This window comes from Punica granatum, chromosome 3, assembly GCF_007655135.1.
Source record: "Punica granatum isolate Tunisia-2019 chromosome 3, ASM765513v2, whole genome shotgun sequence".
Taxonomy (NCBI): domain Eukaryota; kingdom Viridiplantae; phylum Streptophyta; class Magnoliopsida; order Myrtales; family Lythraceae; genus Punica; species Punica granatum.
This window is the reverse complement of record NC_045129.1, coordinates 6,957,546-6,980,571: the sequence shown is the minus strand read 5'-3', so window position 1 is coordinate 6,980,571 and position 23,026 is coordinate 6,957,546. Positions and strand designations below refer to the sequence as shown.

Genomic DNA, 23,026 nt, shown 5'->3' with positions numbered 1-23,026 from the left:
TGTGTCACTATGCTGCATTTTTTTTAAGCTGTATTTTGAATAACATGTTGAGTATATTTTCTACCTTTGTGATTGCTATGTATATCCTACATGGTATAATTTCCCAATGTGTACTGATGCGCCTTATATGCTTTAGATGAACAATTGGATGCAGGAGACGTATCTTCCAGCCCAGTCTTCCGTTGCCCAAACAATTCGACATCGATTGTCCCTCCGCACTGTGTTTAGCAGGGGGAACCACTCGCTTTAATCATGCGATTTCTACAAACGGTACACGAAAAAAAAATTCATAATGATTTTAGTGTCCACGTATTCTGTCTTTGCACTAATAGTAACACCCCTTCCTCTAATTGAGCTTAATTATGTTAATTGTCCATTCAGTTAGTTGAAGTCTTACAGGTCAAAGTGCTTTTTGTTCGTTGCATAATATAGTATTTAGAAACTTAATCGGCCCCAGTTAATGCAGTTCGAACTGAATCGGTTCACTAAAGGGTAAAACTTTCTCAGTGTGAATTTTCTCATTTCACAATACTCGAAATCGAGACTTTATTTAAAGAAAATAAACGTCAAATCACTTAAATCAACATATATTGATTGGTTAAACCGCATTTCAATGTTTAAATTAATGGGAGGAACATAGATTCAGAATAAAAAAATAATATGTAAAATAAATAATATAGAGAAAGGGGTTTTAGCATAGTACACACAAAGTGTTGATTCAAAATTAAGAGATCAAAGATTCAAACTTCACGTGAACTTACATGTCTCATTCTATTTCACTTTATTTCTCATTCTTGTTGTAGAGCGATAGCCTCATATATGACTGAAAAAAAATATATAATACAGATAATCCTATTGATAAAAATTAAATCTAAAATCTATTTCCAACAATTATATCACTACATCATATCACTTTTTAATAAAATATACTTTTCTTAGTTGAAAAGAAGAAAATAAAATATACTTTTTCTTACTTGAAAAGGAAATCTAACAGCATATTAAATTCAACAAATAGATCAACTTGGCGAATTTAACTATCGTCGAATTTTTTCGGTTACGAAGGAGGGGCTTAGCGCAATGAAATAAAATTTATAATAGCTAATAAATGATCACGAATAGTCACACTGGATATCGAATTAAGACTCTCTTGATTACAAAGCGAGAACATTCGCTATTGCGCTATATTCTCTTTTCATCGTATTGATGTATTTTTCTCACAATTTTCAAGATATTTAATATTGATGAGAAAATATATGATCTGAGCAAGATAAGCTTGCAAGATCCGATCCCATGAACTTAAACGCAACCAAGATATATATATATATATATATATATATATATATTTGATATTTATATAATACAAAACATAGACAACTTATAATGCTACTGATGTTAGGAAAAAAATATACTTTTATTCCACTATCTTTGAAACTTTCTATTTTAATCCCACGTGTTCTTTTGGTTTTCATTCAGTAATTTTACTTACTTTCTGTTTGAGCCCTTTTTCCTTTTTTTTTTTTATAAATTACATTGATGGTCCAAAAAATTTTATAAATATTTCAATATAGTACGAAAAGTTTTTTTTTACTTGATGATATAAAATATTTCAAAATTGTTTCAGTATAGTACAAACCGTTATCTCGCTATTGACACCGTCAAGCTGACGTTGATGGTGCAAAACAGATTTTTGTGAGACATTACATGATGGAATATTTTGAAGTTACAACTTAATAGTATAAAATGTTTTACGTAAATTACATGATGGTGCAAAATTTACAGATCTTGTAAAGGACAGCTTGACGACGTCAATGACGAGATGACGGTTTATACTATACTGAAATAAGTTTAAAATATTTTGTACCATTAAGTAGCAAAATTAATTTTTTATATCATACTAAAATATTTATAAAACTTTTTGAACCATCAATGTAAATTTTTTTTTGTTAGTCTCCATTATGTATATTTGCTTATTTTACTGTTTCCCTCTATTCAAATGTCATATAAGAGGAAAGTCAAGTTTTGATCCTCACTTTAAATGCTTTTTCCATTTTGTTCTAATTCTCTTTTTTCTTCATTGCACATTACACATGACTTCTTTAACTTTTTAATAGTAAAATGCATTTTTCTCCCACATTTCATTCCAATCTTATCTAAAATAGACACTTCACCTCATTGACTTTATTGACTTAATAAAATAAATTTCTTTTGATGCTCAATATTTATTTATTTTTCACTTTTATCCTAATTCTCTTGTCTTTTGTATATATGTATATATGTTTATACATACTCGGAGTATGAGCCGAAAATAATATCAAGTACGTGTTTAATATGTTAATCTAGAAGATGTCCGTGTAAGTTGCAACTAAATAATCGCATCTTCTTGGGTTTTTCGACTATGAACCGACGGACCAACTTCGTCGTTATTCTGAAGGAATCCAAATTGACAGATCTACGTGGAAGCATGCGGAAGAACAATGATAACGTACGGCAGAAAATGACAGATGGTGATGGATCATAGGGATAGGACCAACGCCTTGAAAGTTGGACACCCACTGCTGCGTTCGTGCAACGTGTGGTAGAGAGATGGATTAATATGTGCATGCTGGCGTCAACCAAAACCTTTCTGGTCACTGACACACTGCCCGATATTCGAATGTATTCCTATATCGGAGAGCATTTTGAGCGGGATGCCCATGATCAGGGGCGAAGCCAGGAAATTATGTCGGGAGGCAAATATAAAACGAAAATAGACGTATATATGAAATTGTATTAAATATATATTACCGATAGAGAAATATGAAGTCCATTAAATTAAAAATTAAATAATTATAAATATTCATTTTGAGTTCTCATAATCTGAAAGTTATTCAAGATTCTTTCATTGTCAGTGTTACAAAAAATATCAAATGTCCGAACTCACTCCAGAGATTAAATAATTATGCTCCATGTCTGAACTCTAAAATTTCAAACATGAATTAAGCGATATCAAACATACCAATACAGAATAGTAATAAAGTAAAATAGTGCAATTTGAATCACATTTTATAACCAAATCATAGCTCTCAATACTTATGTAATGACTCAATGATTCAAGACACTTAGACACCGCTTATCACGAGGCAAAATCTATAGCTGGAATTGCGAACATTCTGCCAAGAAGAATAGTTTATACTTGTGTTGAAAAATTCACTCCATGTTGAAAATAGGATTCCACAGTCTAGGTATGCTGATAAGAATGACGACTCGTGTATCTCAGCCGCGAAATTCGACAAACAATTTTCAATTATTATCTTCGAGATAATAAACAGAATCTAAGCCTTTTCCACTATAGAGCAAAAGACTACATACAATAGGTATATTAACTGTGCATCAACGGGGCAAACAATGGAAGTATTATTGATTGAAAGGCACGATGCTGAGTCTCTGACCATACATGCTAATGCATAGACATAAATCAAGTGCGACACAAACCGTGTCGGAGACTCGGAGGTAGTGCTAAACAATCCAAAACTGTCAAAAGGATATTTCCGCATGCATGATCAATTTGCACCACCGGAGGTTAAGGATTCAGGCATGTGTAGCATCAATTGCATAAGAAATGCGGATCAAAACAATGAACTAAAAAACCAGAAAATGGATCAGTAGATTGGTTACCCTCCGGCGATTGGCGAAGGTCTTCGATCAAGTCCCCAAGCTCCTTGCGACTTGCGAGCTGATTCTCTTCCAAACATGAAGCCTTACCTCCACAAAAAACACAAAAAAAGTACTCAGTGAGAGGTTATTGTAGAGGGTGCAGGACATATCGAGAGAGAGGGAGAGCAGTTTGCAAGGCATGGACCTCTGATTGCATGTGTTGGCATGAGGATCCGAAAGAAGCAAAGATCAGAAGCAGAGAGGAGAAGGTAGATAAGTTGACGTTGCGTTTGTAGGATTGCAAAGCATGGCCATCTTCAACCTACTACGGTGCTACCTGCAGAAGAAACTGAAACCGAAAGCCTAGGGAAGGAAAAAGAAAAGAAAAGAAATGAGTTGGTAAGGGGAATATTTTAATATGTGATGGGGGATTTAGGAGAATCTAGGGGGGCAAAAGAAAAGAAATGAGTTGGTCAGGGGGGCCAAAAGAAAAGAAATGAATTGGTAAGGAAAATATTTTAACGTGTGGTGGAGGATTTGGGAGAATCTCAGGGGGGGCAATTGCCCCCCCTGGGATTACATTGGCTCCGCCCGTGCCCATGATAGGCTGACCATTATATGCTGAGCAGAGGATGAACGCGACGTTGCTAGCAGAAGAGATTAGGGTGGCCATCCGCCCGAAGGTGCTGCCGTCCAAGAAGACGGTTGGGAGGGAGGAGATGCGACGCTTGGTGAGGAGAGTTATGGTCAACGAAGAGGGCAATGCCATTAGGAAGAAGGTGAAGGACCTCTAGAAGAGTGCACAAGAGGCCTTGTGCAAAAATGGCTCTTCATACGAATGGCTTTGTAAACTGAAGGAAGATTGTAAGGTGAGGCTGCTAGAAGAACCGACTAGAAAAAAAAATACGGAGAAATCGAACGTCCAGCTCACTAGCAGTCGGATGAACGAGCCACATGCAATCAGGCTGAGCAACTGATCAGATCATAGGAGACCCGAGATGCAGTGAAGCATGAATATAATATACTGTTTTTCCGGTTATTAGTTAAGAATATTTTTAAAAAAAAATGATTGAAGAACTACTAGTTACATGTTCAGATGTTGTATTGAAGTTAGTATCGTCACGCGCCGTTTTTTTTTTTCGGTTTTAATGAAGGCCTGTTGGCCTAATAACAAAATCATAATAGCTAATGATGGGGTACGAGTAGTCCCAAGTGCGTAGTTTTTTTTTAATAAAGGAGACTCATGGACTTAGTATAAAAAATAAAAATACTAATAGGGTACAGTGATTCCATTGAGTATTGAATATAAAACTTCTTAATTACCGATGTACGTCATTGTACTGCATCCTCTTATTTTTAGTAAGCAGTATTGATAAGTGCGTTTTTGAATAACATGTTCCGTTTATTTTCTACCCTTGTGATTGCTATGTATATCCGACATGGTTTAATTTCCCAATGTGTACTGATGCACCTTATATGCTTTGGATGAACAATTGGATGCAGGAGACGTATCTTCCAGCCTAGTCTTCCGTTGCCCGAGCAATTCGACATTGATTGTCCCACCACACTGTGTTTAGCAGGGGGAACCACTCGCTTTAATCATATGATTTCTACAAACAGTACACGAAAAAAAAAAGCTTAATAATGAATGTGTTTGATTTTAGAGTTGAATAAAGTTGAGTTTTGGTTTTAATTGATTTGTAATGATTGTGTTATTGAATTATGAGAAAAAAGTGAAAAAGTAATGAATAGTTGAGAAAAAGTAATGGTTATGTTATTGAATTGTGAAAAAAGTAATAAATAATTGATAGAAAGTAATGATTGTGATGTTGAATTGTGAAAAAAAATAATGAATAATTGAGAGAATTTATTATTAAAAATTAAATTTAATAGTTAAAAAATTGAAGAAAAAGTAAAAAGTAATATTGTGTTATTAAATTGAAAATAAGTAAAATCAAAGTTGAGTAGAGTAGAGTAGAGTAAAAATAAAAAATTTTCTAATACCATACGAGTTAGTGTTCGCGTACTCTATCTTTGCACTAATAGCAACACCCCTTCCTCTAATTGAGCTTAATTATGTTAATTGTCCTGTAAGTTAGTTGATGTCTTACAGGTCAAAAGTGTTAGTTGAGTGGTAAGCAGCTTACCCGCGTAAGGAGGAGAACACAAATTTGAACCTCGGAAAGCACACTTGTTGGGAGGGAGAATAACCTTTAATACTCGATCTTCCGACTGGATTAGTCAGATCTCATTGGGTTATGGATACCAGGGTACATATCGAAAAAAAAGTGCATTTTTTTTTGTTGCGTAATCTAGTATTTGGAAACTTAATTGACCCTAATTAATGTAGTTCGAATTAGATCGATCCACTAAAGGGTAAAATTCTCTCAGTGTGAATTTTCTCCATTTACAATATTCAAATTCGAAACTTTACTTAAGAGGAATAAACATCAAATCACTTAAATCAATCTATATTGAATGGTTAAACTGCATTTCAATCTTTTCCTTATGAGCAAATTAATGGGAGGAACATAGATAGCATAAAAAATAATAGTAAAATAAATAATACTGAGGAAGGTGTTTTAGTACAATATACACAAAGTGTTGACTCGAAATTAAGAAATCATGGGTTCAAACTTCATATAAACTTATGTGTCTCTCTATTTCGCTTTATTTCTCATTCTTATCGTAGAACAATAAACTTCATTTATAACTGAAAAAATAACATAATATAGATAATCATATTGATGAAAATTAAATCTAAAATCTCTTTCCAACCATTATAACACTACATCATATCCTTTTTAATAAAATGTACTTTTCTTACTTGAAAAGAAGAAAATAAAATATACTTTTTCTTACTTGAAAAGAAGAAATCTGACGGCATGTTAAATATGGCAAATAGGTCCACTTGCCGAATTTAACATATCGTCAAATATTTTTCGGTTATAAAATAAATTTATGAATATAGTATAATGAGATAAAAATCTTAATAGCCAATAAAAAAGTACGAATAGTCGCACTGAGTATCAAATTTAAAATTTCTTGATTACTAAGCGATAACGTACGCCATCGCTCTATATTCTCATTTTTTTCTCTCAATTTTCAAGATATTTCATATTGATGAGAAAATATATGATCTGAACAAGATACGCTGGCAAGATCCGATCCCATGAACATAAACGCAACCAAGATATATATATATATATATATATTGATATTTATATATAAAAAACATAGGCAACTTATAATGCTACTAATGCTAGGAAAAAATATACTTTTATCCCACTATCTTTGAAAGCTTTCTATTTTAATCCCACATGTTCTTTGGGTTTTCATTTAGTAATTTTACTTACTTTCTGTTTTAGCCCTTTTTCCTTTTTTTTTTTTGTTTTCGTTCTGTATGTTTGGTTATTTTACTGTTTCCATCTATTCAAATGTCATGTCAGAGAAAAGTTTTGATCCTCATTTTAAATCAGTGTTATCAAAACCGGATCAGATGTCAAATCAAATAGAATATAGATTCATGAATTTATTGATTCAACCGGGGGTTTGATGGGTCGGACTGCAGATTTAATTAATCATAATATTTTAATATTTAAAGTAATATTAATGATAATTACATGCATAATATCTATCTAATTTCATTAAAAAAATACATAATATCTAGGGAACAAAACTAATTGATGAAGAAATGAAGTAACAAACAGATGTTACCTAATTGATTAACGAGTAGGTATAGTTGTGCACATGGAGTGAGGGGAGAGAGGTTCAAAACCCTACATTGTCTATTAACTTAATAATTTTGTTTATATATTTGTCCAACCATTGAACCCATGAATCGGCCGATTCTGTGGATTTTTAGATTCAAATCGACCGATTCTGTGGGTTCAACGATTCCAATGTGCATTTCTGGTCTGAAAGTGGAACCGGTCCGATCATGGTGTCGATTCTCAATTCGACCGGTCGAATCGATCGGTCCGGTTCGATTTTGATAACAATGCTTTAAATGCTTTTTCGATTTTGTTCTAATTCTCTTCATTTTTGATACTCTTTCCATGGCATCGCACATTGTACATGCCTCCTTTAATTTTTCAAGAGTAAAATGCATTCTCCTACCTTAAAATTTTACACAATGACATCCCACTCTAATATTAAGTAAAATAGACACTTCATCCCACTAACTTTATTGACTTAATAAGATAAATTTCGTCTAATCCTCAATATTTATTTACTTTTCACTTTTATCCTAATTCTTTTGTCTTTTGAATTATTTTCATTTTCAGAGCTACACATTTTATTAGTTTTGATCTTACTATCTAAATTTCGATAAACCTATCAATGTATAATATTTTTAAGTATAATAAAATTCTGGAAATAGTAAAGAAAAGAGAACAACTTGTTGAACAACCATTGAGACTCTCAATGGTCTAGAATGAGGGTGTCTATTGGCGAGACTCCACTCTCAAGATCAATATTCAAAAATGCTACATTTGACACAAAGAGATCATGTTTATGATTTAACAATATTCTTGTGAAAAAAAAATTAAAAAAATTTATAAAATGGGCCAACACCGTATGGAGCTTACCTAATGTTGACGACTACAATTGTCATTTGAAGTCCTCGATCTTAGCCGGTGGGTCTAATTGCCCCTCTACTCCGTCTTAAGACCATATCCCCCTGCACTCACACCCCCATCATTGTTAGCTGGTGGACCCATAACGCATCGAGGTGGTGGAAATATCATCTCGTTCTTACTCCTTGCTGACTGCTCTTTTTTATTTATTAAGTTTTAAAAATATTTATTATTCATGAAAATTTGCATGATAGCAAAACTTTATATGAAAATCGTGTTATGTGGTACTACTCCGATGAAATTACAATAACTATTTTCACGAGTTATAGGACGGTAGATGATTACCAACAAACTCTCCATCCACCATAAAGAGAATTTAGAGGTTATTGACCATCTCGAACATAAATAGTAGCTACAAGATGTTAAGGGCGGGGCCTCGTCTACTATAAATACCCCCACCGTAGATATTCTAAACCTTTATGGTCATTGACCATCTCAAACATATATAGTAGCTACAAGATTCTTTTAAATTTTTTATATTCTTTTTTTATTTTCAATCATACTTGACCAAAAAACTATTTTCTTTATTTTTCAAGTCGATATTAAACAAGAAGATTAATTTGGACTAAATTGGAAAATAAAATAAAGATTAAGGACCCAATGGATTTTTTCCTTATGAGGTCAACATGATTTTCGGGGTGGATTATCGATTTTTCTATTAGGAATGTGGTGGAGTGTTATTTCAGTTAAGTATGGAGTGGACTCCCATTAGGCAAAATCTCAAGGAATGATGGTGTATTTTACTATTTTTAAATAAAAAATCTATACATATATATATATGTGTGTGTGTGTGAATACAAGTGCATTAAATAGTGGTCTCATTGTAAATATATACAATTAATTCATATGAACATAATATCAATCAAATAAATAAATAAATAATAGAACAGATATATATATATATATACATTTATATATATATATATGGAAATCTATTTTGGTAATTACTTTAAATATTATTGATAGACAAGTGATCATATATTCGTTTAGATATATAAAAAAATTCTCTATCTGTTAGTTTATTTGAATTTTTATATCATTGACATATAATGCAGTTTTTCACTTTATATAATTAGACGCATTTACTGTAATTATAATTAATAAATAGATCTGAAAAAAAAAATCACTTTTAGTGTAAACTATTTTTCTTATCATAATACAATTCATTCAATTATTATAGGATTTAAAAGAATTCATATGGTATATCTTTAATAGCAAAACTATCACATACGTACAAAATAAATATAATTTATTAATACTATGTAGATGCGAAAATAGTGAAGAATTTTAAACAAATTAAGTATTTCCATACTATATTGAAATCTATATAGTATAAAATAAATTTTGCATGATATATACATTTGTAACTGTAAAATTCACTTTAAAAATATTATTAAATTTAAATTTTATATTATGAATAAATGGAATTTTCTACTTTAAATTTTTGTTTATAGAGTTTGTGAAACGCACGAGTCTACAAATCCGATGCTAAAAGCTACTAGAAGCTAGAGAAAGAGAGAGAAGCGTGGGCCCCAATCAAGGATAGCATTGCACAAACGAGCTCACGTATGACCTCCCATTGTGTCCCTCTCTCTGTGAAAATGAAAAATTTAAAACTTGAAAAACTTTTAACAAAGATAACGGGACAAAGCTCAACACCTATGACCACCGTCTAGGACTAGGTTGTCCAGAGAGCTAAAGAGAGAAGAGCCACAGAACTGAGAGCAAACATAATGACGGACAAAATGCTTGTTGTGGCCACTACTGCAGTCGAGTGAGAACAATCTTTTAACTTTGCTGGGAATTATTTTATGAATATCATATTAATTTTATGAAAGAATTAAACAGAATAAGATTAAAGAACAAATGCTTAACACCGAAGAAAAGATTTAAAAATAAAGAGAGAATTAGAACACAATTAAAAAAAAGTTACAAAAGGTTGGTAACCAAATCTTACCTTTTCTTTTAATAGTAAATTTGATTAAACGATGTAAATATAATAGTAACCAACGGTACAATACAAAACCCAAACAAAAAGAAAAAAGAAAAAAAAAAGAAAAGGGTTTTAAAATAGAAAAGTAAGTAAAGTTATTTGATGAAAATGAACAAAAGAAAAACAAAAATTAGGTAAGCTAATAGTATAAGTTTCCCCAAAATTTAATGCATACAGAAAATATCATTGCTGTTTCTATTTTGTTTAATCGTGCTGAAAATTTTCATTAAGCTTAGGCAGAGTTGACTTGCACAAAATAATTTAGTTAGCCAGGAAGGCGCGATAAAAATAATTAGGAGAGGGGGGGAAGTGGAATTAAAAGGACGCTCAACCACAAAGTAAATTCGTCAGTAATATTAAAGAATATCGTCTGTTAAATCGATCAGAACATAAGATACCTTCTTCTTGCTGAGCGATGTGCACCATCTACATATCTACCTGACAGAGTGCATAAGTACTTGACGATACATATCTCAATCGATCTATATCTTTCTTGGCAGGTTAAAAGTAAAGTATATTAGGCAGTCTCGGAAAATTGATAATTGGAATACATTCATGCACCCACGGTCGAATCTGAACAATTGCCTACTTATTAGATGTCTTTCATCGAATTAATATTTGATCAATCGAATGAACATTATCTTTTATTCATATTAAAGAGAAAAGGCAAGTCGAAGGGATGATTCATGCCACAGCAATGAAGAACTTTTAAATGATCACTCTGCTATGACCTTGACAAGAAAAAATTAACTAAAGTATTCCATCATACAAATGCAAACCCATTACCCGATCACTTTCATCTATTTATTATTGTTCTATTAGCATTTTTCACACCCACAATGAGACTGAATCGCTGAAGAATCTCTCGCCAACATGTTCCTAACATTTCCCTTACTAATATAGGCCGACTATTCCATTAAAAAATATTGGGTTGGTTCATCTACTAGGATTGGGCTTGAGGATGTAATAAGAAAAGCCCAATTCACAATCTTATTAGTATTATGAACTTGGATACGGTGTAGAAAGCCCGATATATATATATATATATATATATATTATGAATAATTTTATGTGCAGTTCGATTTGGCTTGCGAGTTGTTGGAGTCAAAATACTCCTAAGACTACACCCAGCGGGCATCTCTCCCCGGTTGAGAGACCCACGTGGTGTCTCTTGGGGAGAGCTAGGGCGTCTCTCGAACGAGAGACGCATGAAGAGCTATCGCGTGGCAGCAGCAGGCCTCACGCATCAGCCTCCCCACCATTTATTTTATATATTTTTTTATTATATATATATATTTTTTAAAATCTAGCCGTTGACCATAACGAAGGCCGTTGGAACCCCAACGGCTTTAATTTTTTTATTTATATTTAAAAAAAAATCACCCATATAAATACCTCATTTCACATTCAATTTTCCACACCTACTTCAACTCCACACTCAATTATCAACTCCAATTCCATCCCAACACTTATACTATTTCCATTGTCGAGTTCAGAGTTATCATTTATGTTTGTAAGCTGATCGTTATCATTTCCGTTTGTAATATTTACCATTATAATAAAATTTAAATTTCACTATGTTATGTGTTTTTTCGAATTGTTAAATAATTTACTTTTCGAAAAGTAGTCGTTGGAAAGTAACCATTGTAAATTAGCCGTTGGAATCATCTCTATAAAATGATTTCACTCTCATATGCACTCACTCACATCCTCTTGTCTCCCATTCATATCCCCAAGTCTCCAATTCACATCCTTCGAAACATGTCTGAAAACCCTAATGATCCCAATAATATATCCATGGATCTGTTGGACTGGATGGAAGATATGTTGAAACATGCTACAAATGAGTGCGCAATTGAAAAGGAAGACAATCGACAGGGATCACGAAATAGGTCATAAACAGCTTATGCAAACTACTTCGTTGATGAGCCGGTGTATTATGCCAAGACATTCCGACGACAGCTTAGAATGATGAAGCAATTGTTCCTTCGAATTGTGGACAACCTCTCAAGTGTTGATCCATATTTCCAGCAGAGAAGAGATGCTACAGGCAGAGCAAGCTCATCACCACAACAAAAGTGCATCGCGGCCATGCATTTATTGGCTTACGGAGTAGGCTCTGATGCAGTTGACGAATATCTCTAACTAGCAGACAGCACCACGAATGAATGCCTCTACAAGTTTTGTGAACGCGTCATTTCGGTTTTCAGCCCTCAGTACTCAAGCCGACTTAATACAAAAGATGTCCAACGCCTACTACGGATTGGAGCATCATGCGATTTCTCGGGCATGATGGGCAGCATCTATTGCATGCATTGGGAGTGGAAAAATTGCCTAAAGGAATGTATAGGGGACACCATGGAGTTATAACTGTAATACTTGAAGCAGTGGCTGGACCTGACCTTTGGATATGGCATTCATTTTTTAGCGTGGTCGGATCTAACAATGACATCAATGTTTTAGACCGATCACCGGTTCTTGATTATGTGTTAGAAGGTCGTGCTCTCGATTTGTTATTATACGTGGCCCCGCTCAATCGGGGTCCACAAAGAAGCTTGGATTGATTATGAGAACTAGTATCGTATTGCATAATATGATTGTTGAGGATGAAAAGGACACCTATAATATCAACTTTGATCGGCGCTCAGAGAACGATGGTTCGTGCTCGAAATACGATGATCCCCTACCGTCATCTTACCACAAATTCAACTACGACAACAAAGATATGCTCCATATGAAGAATATGTCCGGAATCATATCCGGATTCGGGATAAACAACACCATCAAGAACTACAGGCGAACTTGGTGGAAAATATTTGGTAATTTGAACATGCCTGCAATATTAACTAAATTTATTTTTTCGTTGCTTGAGTATTTTTTTCGTTGCTCTCATAATTATCTTTTTGTTGCTTGTGTATTTTTTTCCCGTATTGTAATTTTCAAATTATTTTATGAATTTTATTAAGCATTCGATTAATTATTATTGATTAATATTATTTTTTAGTTATTTCATTAAAAATACGATTTAATTAATTAAATTTAATTATCAATGAAATTATTATCAATAAAATAATTACTAATTATTTTTTAGATATATTCATTATGTATATAAATAAGTGTGTCAGATCTATTAAGAGATTTGAAATCAGAGGATGTGATTGAAATAATAATAAAAATTTTGATGAGTAAATCTCTATCTGACATGATGTTTATGTAGCAGTGGCAAGGTCCAGTTTAGAGACTCAAAGAAAGACTAGCATTTGATATAGTTTAAGCTCTAACTCGACTCGTTTAAATGGAAAGTTGGATTCCAGCTCGATCAAAGTCAAGCCCTGTTCGAGTTAGGCGCGTAGCTCGCAAATAGCACAACTCGCTTGCACCCACAGTTGGTATTACAAAGAATAGTACAATTACTAATTTGCTTTTAATGGTCCAGTCAGATTCAATAGATTCTGGCATTCTGACACCATTACGATCTCCTCGCCCCCTCCCAAAATAACGTATCAATTAAATATTGTGAAATTTAATGAGTCTCGATTAGTTTAAATTCGAATAAATTGTTTTATTAAGAAGTAAATTTTTTTCATTAACAAAACTCAAATTGAGATCTTATTTAAAGGAAGTCGATACTGAATCACTTAAACACGCTCAAGTTGATAGGTCCACCTCTACGTTTCACATCTGTGATTTTCCATTCCCTGCGAGATCCTTCTCATGCCTCCTCCTCCATAAACTTTCCTTGCAGTCAAAAATGAGAAGAAAACTGGGAAAGATTGAAAAAGAAAAAATAAAAAAAGTAATTGCTAATTTTCGTTGAACTTGACACTGTTTTGCCTGGTTGTCAACTTTTTATTATGATCTACCAACAAAAGTGTTGGTTGAGTGGTAAGTAGCTCACCTCCGTAAGGAGGAGAATACAAAGTCGAATCGCGGAAAGCACACTTGTTGGGAGAGAGAATAACCTTTAATACTAGATTTTTCAACTGGATTAGTCAGATCCCATTAAGTTCTGGATACCCTGTACACACCGAAAAAAAAACTTTTCATTATTATCTTAAGCAATTAAAATGCAAGAGAAATTCAATGCAAATGCCCGATTCCCAGTCAAAGCAATCGAGATATTCAACAGAGGGACATACAAGGCATGGAGACCAATGGGGAAGGACGTGAACTTCTGTCTGGGGCTGGAATTTCTCCGGTAACCCGCTTAGTACTTTTCAAAAAATTGATGACTTTGTCCTTATTCTATTGACAATTACTAATTTTCACTGGGTCATCTACTTATACTAATTGCATAGCATTTTTAGTGAGTTTCTAATTCCTTAATGCTATTGATTAGCTAATTACGCAACATTCTGAGATTCTGTGACATGCTTATTCACATCGTTGATTGGCCACGGGAAAATAATTTTTCCATCCTAGCTAGCAATGGTCAGCCCTCGTGATTTAGCAGGGGGCTGCCCCCATTCGATGATGGTGCCGTGCGTCCCTGGTCATTTCAGCCGGAACATTCTCATTGACGAAATGGATGTTGCACATTAAGTTTAGTACCCCTTTTACTCGCCATTTTTTATTGACCACAACATGTAGTCCGTCCTACGTATATACTTGTTTCTTGCTTGTTGGAAGGGGAAAGTATCGTATAATTTGGGTTTTTCTTCCCTTGCTTTAATTTCCAAGAAAAAGAGTCATCCGTCTTTCTGCCGCATCTTCTTGGCTCAAAACAGGCAGTACACACCTTAGGACTATCATTATTTTGATCATCATGGTGATTTGATCATCGATCATCAACCGAGAACTACATAACGAAAAACTAGGAGAGCTGATCTCTTCAATTATCGACCGTGTAAGATAGGTGATGATAAATATCTTAGGTGAGACTTGTTTGTAATCGATCATAATTCCGCTCATGGGGGAATGAATTGCATTGACCCGTTATCTATGATGGGCCTGCAGGTTTTCCCACATGAAAGATTGTCAAAGCATGCAGCTATCGACATGGTCATGGTCTTGGCATCGTGATCCAACTGATATCAAACCCTTCGATGTGTCAATTTATACCACTTGACATCGAAAATAAGCATTGTTTATACAGTAATTCTTATTCCTCCGAAAAGTTTCAGAGGAATATCCTCCGAACCCCTCTGTAAATTAAAGTGGCCCTGCTCATGATTTTTACGAAAATGCCACCCCCAACTGATTCGGAAGAGTCGAACCGAAGGGTGTAGCACAGCCCTTGTACTGTTAATTAAACAAGAACGTTAGATATTCCAGTTTCTGGAAACAATAATACATAACTATATTCCCACACACATATATATATCCCCATGGTTTGACACCCAACAATTGGGTCAACCTGCCGTCTTTGGAGGGGAACTGATTAGCAAACTACTGATAAAGTTCCGTTAACTGTTAATTCATCGTCACAATCATCAGCTTGGTCATTGCGTGAAGACAACTTTGTGATCAACAATGCGAAATTTGATGTTCGTATCACATATGTCACGGAATTCGGTGCGTTTCCGAGCAAAATATATCATTGTAAGTAAAATTCATCTGTTATTAATCATTCAACCATATTGCATATCTATATATATTTTATATATCTAATATTAATCAGATTATTAAATTATGTTTGCTATTTGGATTGTCGATCGAGTCGGTCGACTTCACAATTATCCTCCTCACCAACCTCATAATCATTCCTTCATAAAATTAAACAATATAGTAAATATAAATCTAATACCAAACATAAAGCATAAATAGATATATCGAGAGAGAGAGAGAGAGAGGCAAATGAGAGTCAAATTAAGTTCCATAGAAGTGGAACACACGAACAATCAACAGACTTTCGATAGCCAAGGCATCAGAACATTGCTATGGTCAGTTCCATAGAAACTAGATAAACGACATTGCATTGAACTATATCAGGCGATTCATGGATGCTCTTCTCTGGTTCTCGGGTTCTCTGGTATCTCAAAACCAAGTTAGGTGATATTTGTGTTGGGATATTTCTTTCTACATTCCCATCTCTCCATCATCTCATGTGTTGAACTGTACCTGATTCCCAGTTTTAATTTTAATGCATTGGTACTTCATATGCGTGTAAGAAGAATGCAAGCTCATTGTTATATCTATTTATGCTTTTGGTTAGAATTTTTATGCATTGGCTGCAAAACGTTACATTTATCCCAAAACAACCCAAAAACAAACCAAAACCGCCCAAACGAAAAACCATTAATCAGTAGGAAAACAACACAGCAGAACACCCGGTCAGTTACGTTTGAACTGACCTGCTCCCCATGTGCAACAATCGGGCTTCTCACAGGAAAATAACATAGCAGAACACCCGCAAGTTCAACCACGATTTCAACTTCGGATCACAAGCGACACAGCAGAACACGACGGCCAACAGTCAAGCTTCTCACCAAAAAACAACCACTAGCAACCACGATTGACGACTGAATCGCAAGTTCACGGGAGAGACACTGAATTGCAGAAATCTTGCAGCGGCTGGAGGAAGTTGACGACATAATTGGAAGAAAGCAAGGTTTGCCCGATTTGGGGCAATTTGGAGCGAGAAACCGAGAAGAGGAGCAAGGGCGACCAACTGTGCCAATTCACGGCGTCTAGAGGCATTTCTGTCAAGGACCTACGATTTTTCGAACGGAAGGACCAATTGGTTCAAACGTTTCAAATGATTCGACCAATTAGTACACATAAAATCTTTCGGGGACGAACTTGCCGTGAGGTGTATGTTTCAGGGACTAAATTGTCAATTTTGTCCAAAAATTAATGCCCGTAAATGTTGACAGCACAGAGGGCAAGTTGGCAAAATGAATCGGGAACTTTGAGAGAGGAGAGAGAGAAGGCCCTGGGCATGGGTTGTTTTATAATATCTATGGTGAAAAATATATGTATTATATATGCGAATAAATTATTTTTATTTTTTTCGAGTAATTTACTCACTTTTTATATAGTTTATTTGAATTATAAAGTACGTTATTTGAAATTTTTTAAATAAATAAATGTATATACCACATGCATTTCAAGTGGATGTATCATAAAATCTTTCCCTTACCATACGTATGCAGGAGTGATTTAGAAATTTAAGTCAACAAGGAGGTGAAGCCTTTTCGAGGCGAATTAAAAGGGAAATTACCCAAATTAAGGCTAGGCGACAAAGCCAGTAATTTTATTAAAAAATTGATCGAGGAATAAAATAGAAATTTTCTGGGTGAAAAAAAGGATGCAATATAATAGTTATTTATTAACTATTAAGATTTTATTTTATAACATTAAGCCTATCAGTCTTTATGTAATCGGGAAAAAAAGATATAACATCTTTATATATTTCAAAAATACGTAATATTGTTAATTGATAATTATCAAAAAGTATTAAAAATAGAAAGGGGAGAAGAAAATATGAAATGGGAATGATTTTCTACAATAACAACAAGGATTGCTAATTTGCTATTTCTCTTTTCGGTGTGCAATCCCGTATTCTAAAGTCCAGTTAATCCCGATTAATCCAATTCAAACATGATTGCTCACTAAATGGAAAAACTCCTCGGAGCGTGAAATTTTCCAATTTATAAGGGACTCGAATTTGAAACCTTATTTATTGAGAATAAATACCAAATCGCTTAAAATCATTGTTACTTGATAAGATTACTATTTCTAGGTGCCCGCTCCTATAGACTGTAGTAGATATATAGAGAAAATATATATACAATCCCCTCCAAAATTTCGATTATAAAGGAGGTCAAAATCTTAGTATAATGAAAGTGAAATCTTAAATAATCAATAAAGTGGTATAGGTAATCCACATAATATCGACCATGCGACCTCTAAGCCAACAGCCGAGAGCATGCGTTATTGTGTTACACCCTCTTTTGATAATCCTCTCCAAAATTAATTCTCCTGATTTCCTACTCATATATGTGCCATCAATACAATAAATGTGGAATATTTACAAAATAGAAACGAATATAAGAAAGGAGAAAGTTAAGGTAATTAATTAATTTCCAATAGAAAGCAAAGGAAAATGCCGATTTTCTCCGTAAATATCTCCGTTTTCTTTTCTTTTGTGGGGGGGGGGGGGGAGGCGCGGGGTTTGAACTCTATAAATATCTCCTCAGAAAGGCATTTGCGAAACATAGACCAGACAACTCCTCTAGTCTCTCTCCTTAGCTCAGCTCCATTTCTCTTCGGTTTGAAAAACCATGCAAACTAGTTCAAACCCTCATGCGATCCTTCTAGCGAGCCCGGGAATGGGGCACCTAATCCCCGTCCTCGAGCTCGGTAACCACCTGGCTGCTCACCATGGCATCGACGTTACCATCTTCGTTGTGGTAGCTGACCCTTCCATATCTAAATCCCGGCTCCTTGGCCAGACAACTGCCACCCTGAAACCAGTGAACGTAGTGTTACTGCCTCAGGTCGATATCTCCAGCCTCGTCAGCCCGACCGCCTCAGTGGTGGCGCAGATAGCAGCCATGATGCGAGCAGCAGTGCCCTCTCTCAGGGCCGCCATCTCCGTCATGAGCACTCCTCCGACGGCGCTGGTGGTTGACCTGTTCGGAAAAGAGGCCTTGGTCTTGGCTAGCGAGTTTAACATGCTAAAGTATGTCTTTGTAACTTCTACTGCCTGGTTTCTTGCGGTCACAGTGCACTTGCCGAGTCTCAGTGAAAAGGAAAGGCACGAGCACCGTGTTCTTAAGAAACCGCTCAAAATTCCAGGTTGCCGTGCTATCCAGTTTGAAGACACGTTGGAAGTGTTCCTCGACCACCCCAACCAGGATATATTCCCTGAGTTTGCTCGACTCGCCTTTGAGATGTCACTGGCTGATGGGATATTGGTGAACACATGGCGGGAGCTGGAACCATCAACCCTGAACGAGCTTCTTCATAACAAGGCGTTCGGAAGGGTCACGAAAGTGCCGGTTTACCCCATCGGTCCCCTCGTTAGATCAGTCAGGCAAAGTTTGGAGAGCGATGTCACTGCTTGGCTTGACAAGCAGCCAAAGGAGTCGGTGATTTACGTCTCCTTTGGGAGTGGCGGGACCCTGTCAGCGAAGCAAACCATCGAGCTTGCCTGGGGGCTCAAGCTAAGCCAACAGAGGTTCGTCTGGGTGGCGCGACCACCTGCGGATAACAACGCAAGGGGAGCCTTCTTCAACTCGACCAGCAGCATCCAGGACGGGACCCCGGATTACCTGCCCGAAGGTTTCTTCACTAGCATCCGGGGCATGGGGCTGATCGTGCCCATGTGGGCTCCGCAAACCGAGGTCCTGGCACACGAGTCCATCGGTGCGTTCCTATCCCATTGCGGGTGGAACTCGACCCTAGAGAGTATGGTCAATGGGGTCCCAATGATCACATGGCCGCTCTATGCCGAGCAGAAGATGAATGCCACCATGCTAGCAGAGGAGTTAGGGATGGCAGTCCGGCTGGGTCCCCGAGAGGCCGGCACACTGGTCGAGAGGGAGGCAATAAAAGACGTGTTGATGGGAGCGATGGACGTTCGGCACAAGGGCGGTAAAATGAGGGCTAGGGCAAAGGAGCTGAGAGCAAAAGCAAGGAAAGCATTAACAACGGACGGTTCATCTTATAATTCGTTGTCCCAAATTGCGAAAGAGTGGGAGTTTAGACTGCGCCACCTCAGCAATAAGACACTTGGTGCTTGACTACTAAAACCTCTCCATCGGATGAGACTTAACGAACATACCACGTGACATATATTTTAGTTATTTGGCATATAAATAATTATAAATATATGACAATGTATTGTTTAGAGAAAATAAAACTTTTGAATTCGCAATGGTTGACTAATGAAAGAATTTGGGTTTTTTTTTTTTCAATTCTCTTCTTCTATTTGTCGTCATGTGTATATAAAGTGAGTCGAAGTGCACTTTTTGCTCTTTTCCCATGAGGTGACCATGACCACATCACACGTTCTGGATCGTTCTTTGGAATTTCCTGGGTCAACACATATAAGATTCCAACATATTTACGTTGCGGAGCCGTCGGCAGTTGTATTGCCAGTACGCGGAAGATGGATGTTATCATTAGCACAGGAATCACCGGATTTTCGGATATAAGAGTGCGTACTAAAATAAAACATACAATTTCATTTTCTATCTGATCTTTCCTTAAATCTGCTCTTTTGGCCTTCTAATCATATTTAAGGCGTACTGATTTTGAACAATCCATACTTTCCCCCCCGTGTCTAGTCCTTCGCATTGCGTATTGCTCGATCAGGTAATCTCAGATTTCATAATTAAAACAAAAATCAAGACCATTATTGATTGAAAGGCATCTATATATATATATTATTCTTCATGATCAGCAGTGATCAAACTTCACTAATTTATCACTTGCATTTTAAGAACATTTATAAATTTCCCTCTCTTCTCTTCCAAATCCCTCCTTGCAGTACAAAAGAAAAAATAAATAATAAAATCTCGACTTTCTGTGTATATATACTATCTTTCTCTTTTTAGAAAATTTAAAACAAAATACCAATATAAATTGGTTCAAACAGTTCAACGCTTATTTAGTTTGAGTAAGATCTCGGATTTGAGTTTTTGTGAATGTAAAAAATTTATCCCTTAGTGAACTGACGTGGCTCGACTGGATTAATCAATGCCCAATTGGGCTTTCAGATATTAAGGTATGCACAAAAAAAAAATTTAAAACAAAATCAAAGTCTGAACTCAGATTCACTTACTGGAAAATTTTCATACACCCTATCCTTCATACTTATGCCAAGCAACTCAAGGGTGTCTCTATGACATACTTGATATAGATATCAAAGTACGGTCGATCGTATCTACTGATCCCATACAAGCTAGAATGTATTATGCTTCATTTTACGATAGCAAACACGAAGAAAATGATGTATGCCTTTTTCTCTTTTTTTTTTTTCCCTGAATTCTCAAATCTTTTGGGCTCTTCCAACTGCATTGCTGGGACGATGCAATTGTTGTACGAAATGAGTACAGTTGAAATTCCTCGGCCTACAGGACAGAAACTAATGGGCCCACCACGGGGCCCAAACTCTGAGCAGGCCGACGTCTGAAACAGTTGGACTGAAAAAGATAAAATTTGGGAGAACCTATCGGCCCATCAACTTTTTTTTAATATAACTATTAAAAGCAGTCCGGGGGGTTGGAGGGCGTAGCAAGCTATTCACACGGCAGTAAAACTACCTTCTAAGGTCGTAACTAAGCACAAATAAAATTTAATTTTCTCGATTATGACAATGAATTGACAGTTTGTCGAGGAGATCATCTCTCTACCTCACCGCTGTGCACCACACACCAATTCGATCTAATTATGGGGTAAAATCAATATAAAAGTAGCGGAATGAACCAACCCATATCACTTCTAACTTCATCTTTAGCGCTTAAGATCATTGAGTTAGACGTGATATATGTTCATATATATTTGACCTTCTTTTCTTTTCTTTTCTTTTTTTCCTTTGTTTGCAAATTTTGGAAATATACATTTATACATATATATATATATGTGTGTGTATATATATATATTGGTCCTGTGGAATCAAAAAGGACAATTTGCAGGTGTTGCAGCTTTACGTGCTGCGGAAATCGACAACAAAAGACACGAGGCAGCACCGGTCATCCAACACGTACTCCTTCAAAATCAGCTTAAGATCTTCGAATTAAGATTAATTAAGACATTAAACGGAAGAACACAGTGATTACCCCCCATGTGCTGAAGCTTATTATAATTAAGGGCAAAAAATTTCACGTCCATTTATCATTAAAAATGGAGAATGGAATATTTATAGATAGGGCCAACGGACCGCCACATAACCCTATTTCCTTGTAGAATAGGTCAATGGTTTTATGAATCGTAACCTAAAGATCCGCAGTGAATTGTGAATTGTGTTTGAAGATAAACACATATTTAGAGTCAGTACAATCTCCCGTTATAATTAATATAGAAAGGTACAAAGATGTCGCACCAAATTGAGACACTTGAGACTAAATATGTCATTATAAATGAGTGAGTTCACGTGACGAGATATTAGCTAATCACTTACGTAATAAAGTTAAAATTGCCTGTGAAATTTTTTTAACTGAGAGATGGTTTAAAAAGTAAAGAGTATCATGCTTTAATAGGAAGCTAGCCATGGACTTCCTTTTTTTGTTTTTTGGTGGAACTCTTTTATTTCCGGTAGAAGCTACGGATTACTTATTTGTGTTAGTCCACAGAATATAATGTCTCTCACTGCTCTCAAAGTTAAAGTCAGTATCTACAAAGTCGTATTCCACGTTCTTTCACCCATGATTAAACAACAACAACAACGGGATAAGACGTCCGTTAAACAATATAGAATTGACAAGCCCGATTTAAAAAATCTACGGGGGGGGGGGGGGGGGGGGGGGGGGGGGGGGGGGGGGGGGGGGGGTAGAAAAACTTGCATCAACCAATATTTGCACCAATCAAGTATATAATATCCTAATGCAATATAGCAGAACGGACATCTCACACACACGTAGGCACAGGATGATTTTATAGTTTACTGCCAAGCAAACCTTGAATTTAGGACCTATACTTTTTTCGGTAGATAATTTAGGACCTATACTTAATTAATTAATGTGTGATAGGGCACTTAATCCATCCACCTATAAAATGTCACCCAAATTAAGGCGTAATTTAGGGATTCTTAAAATTTTAGTGGAAAGCTTTCTAATTAAATAATTTATTTTAGCAAATAGGGATTCGTGGACAA

At 35.6% G+C, this 23,026-nt stretch overlaps 1 protein-coding gene across 1 annotated transcript; it reads left to right on the top strand.

The window, feature by feature from the left end:
* Positions 1–18,431: 18,431 nt before the first annotated feature.
* On the top strand, positions 18,432–20,403 carry LOC116199321 (UDP-glycosyltransferase 72E1-like). Its single transcript, XM_031529646.1, has one exon. It carries the CDS (start codon positions 18,489–18,491, stop codon positions 19,950–19,952), a length of 1,464 nt encoding a protein of 487 aa, XP_031385506.1. The 5' UTR covers positions 18,432–18,488; the 3' UTR covers positions 19,953–20,403.
* Positions 20,404–23,026: the final 2,623 nt, after the last annotated feature.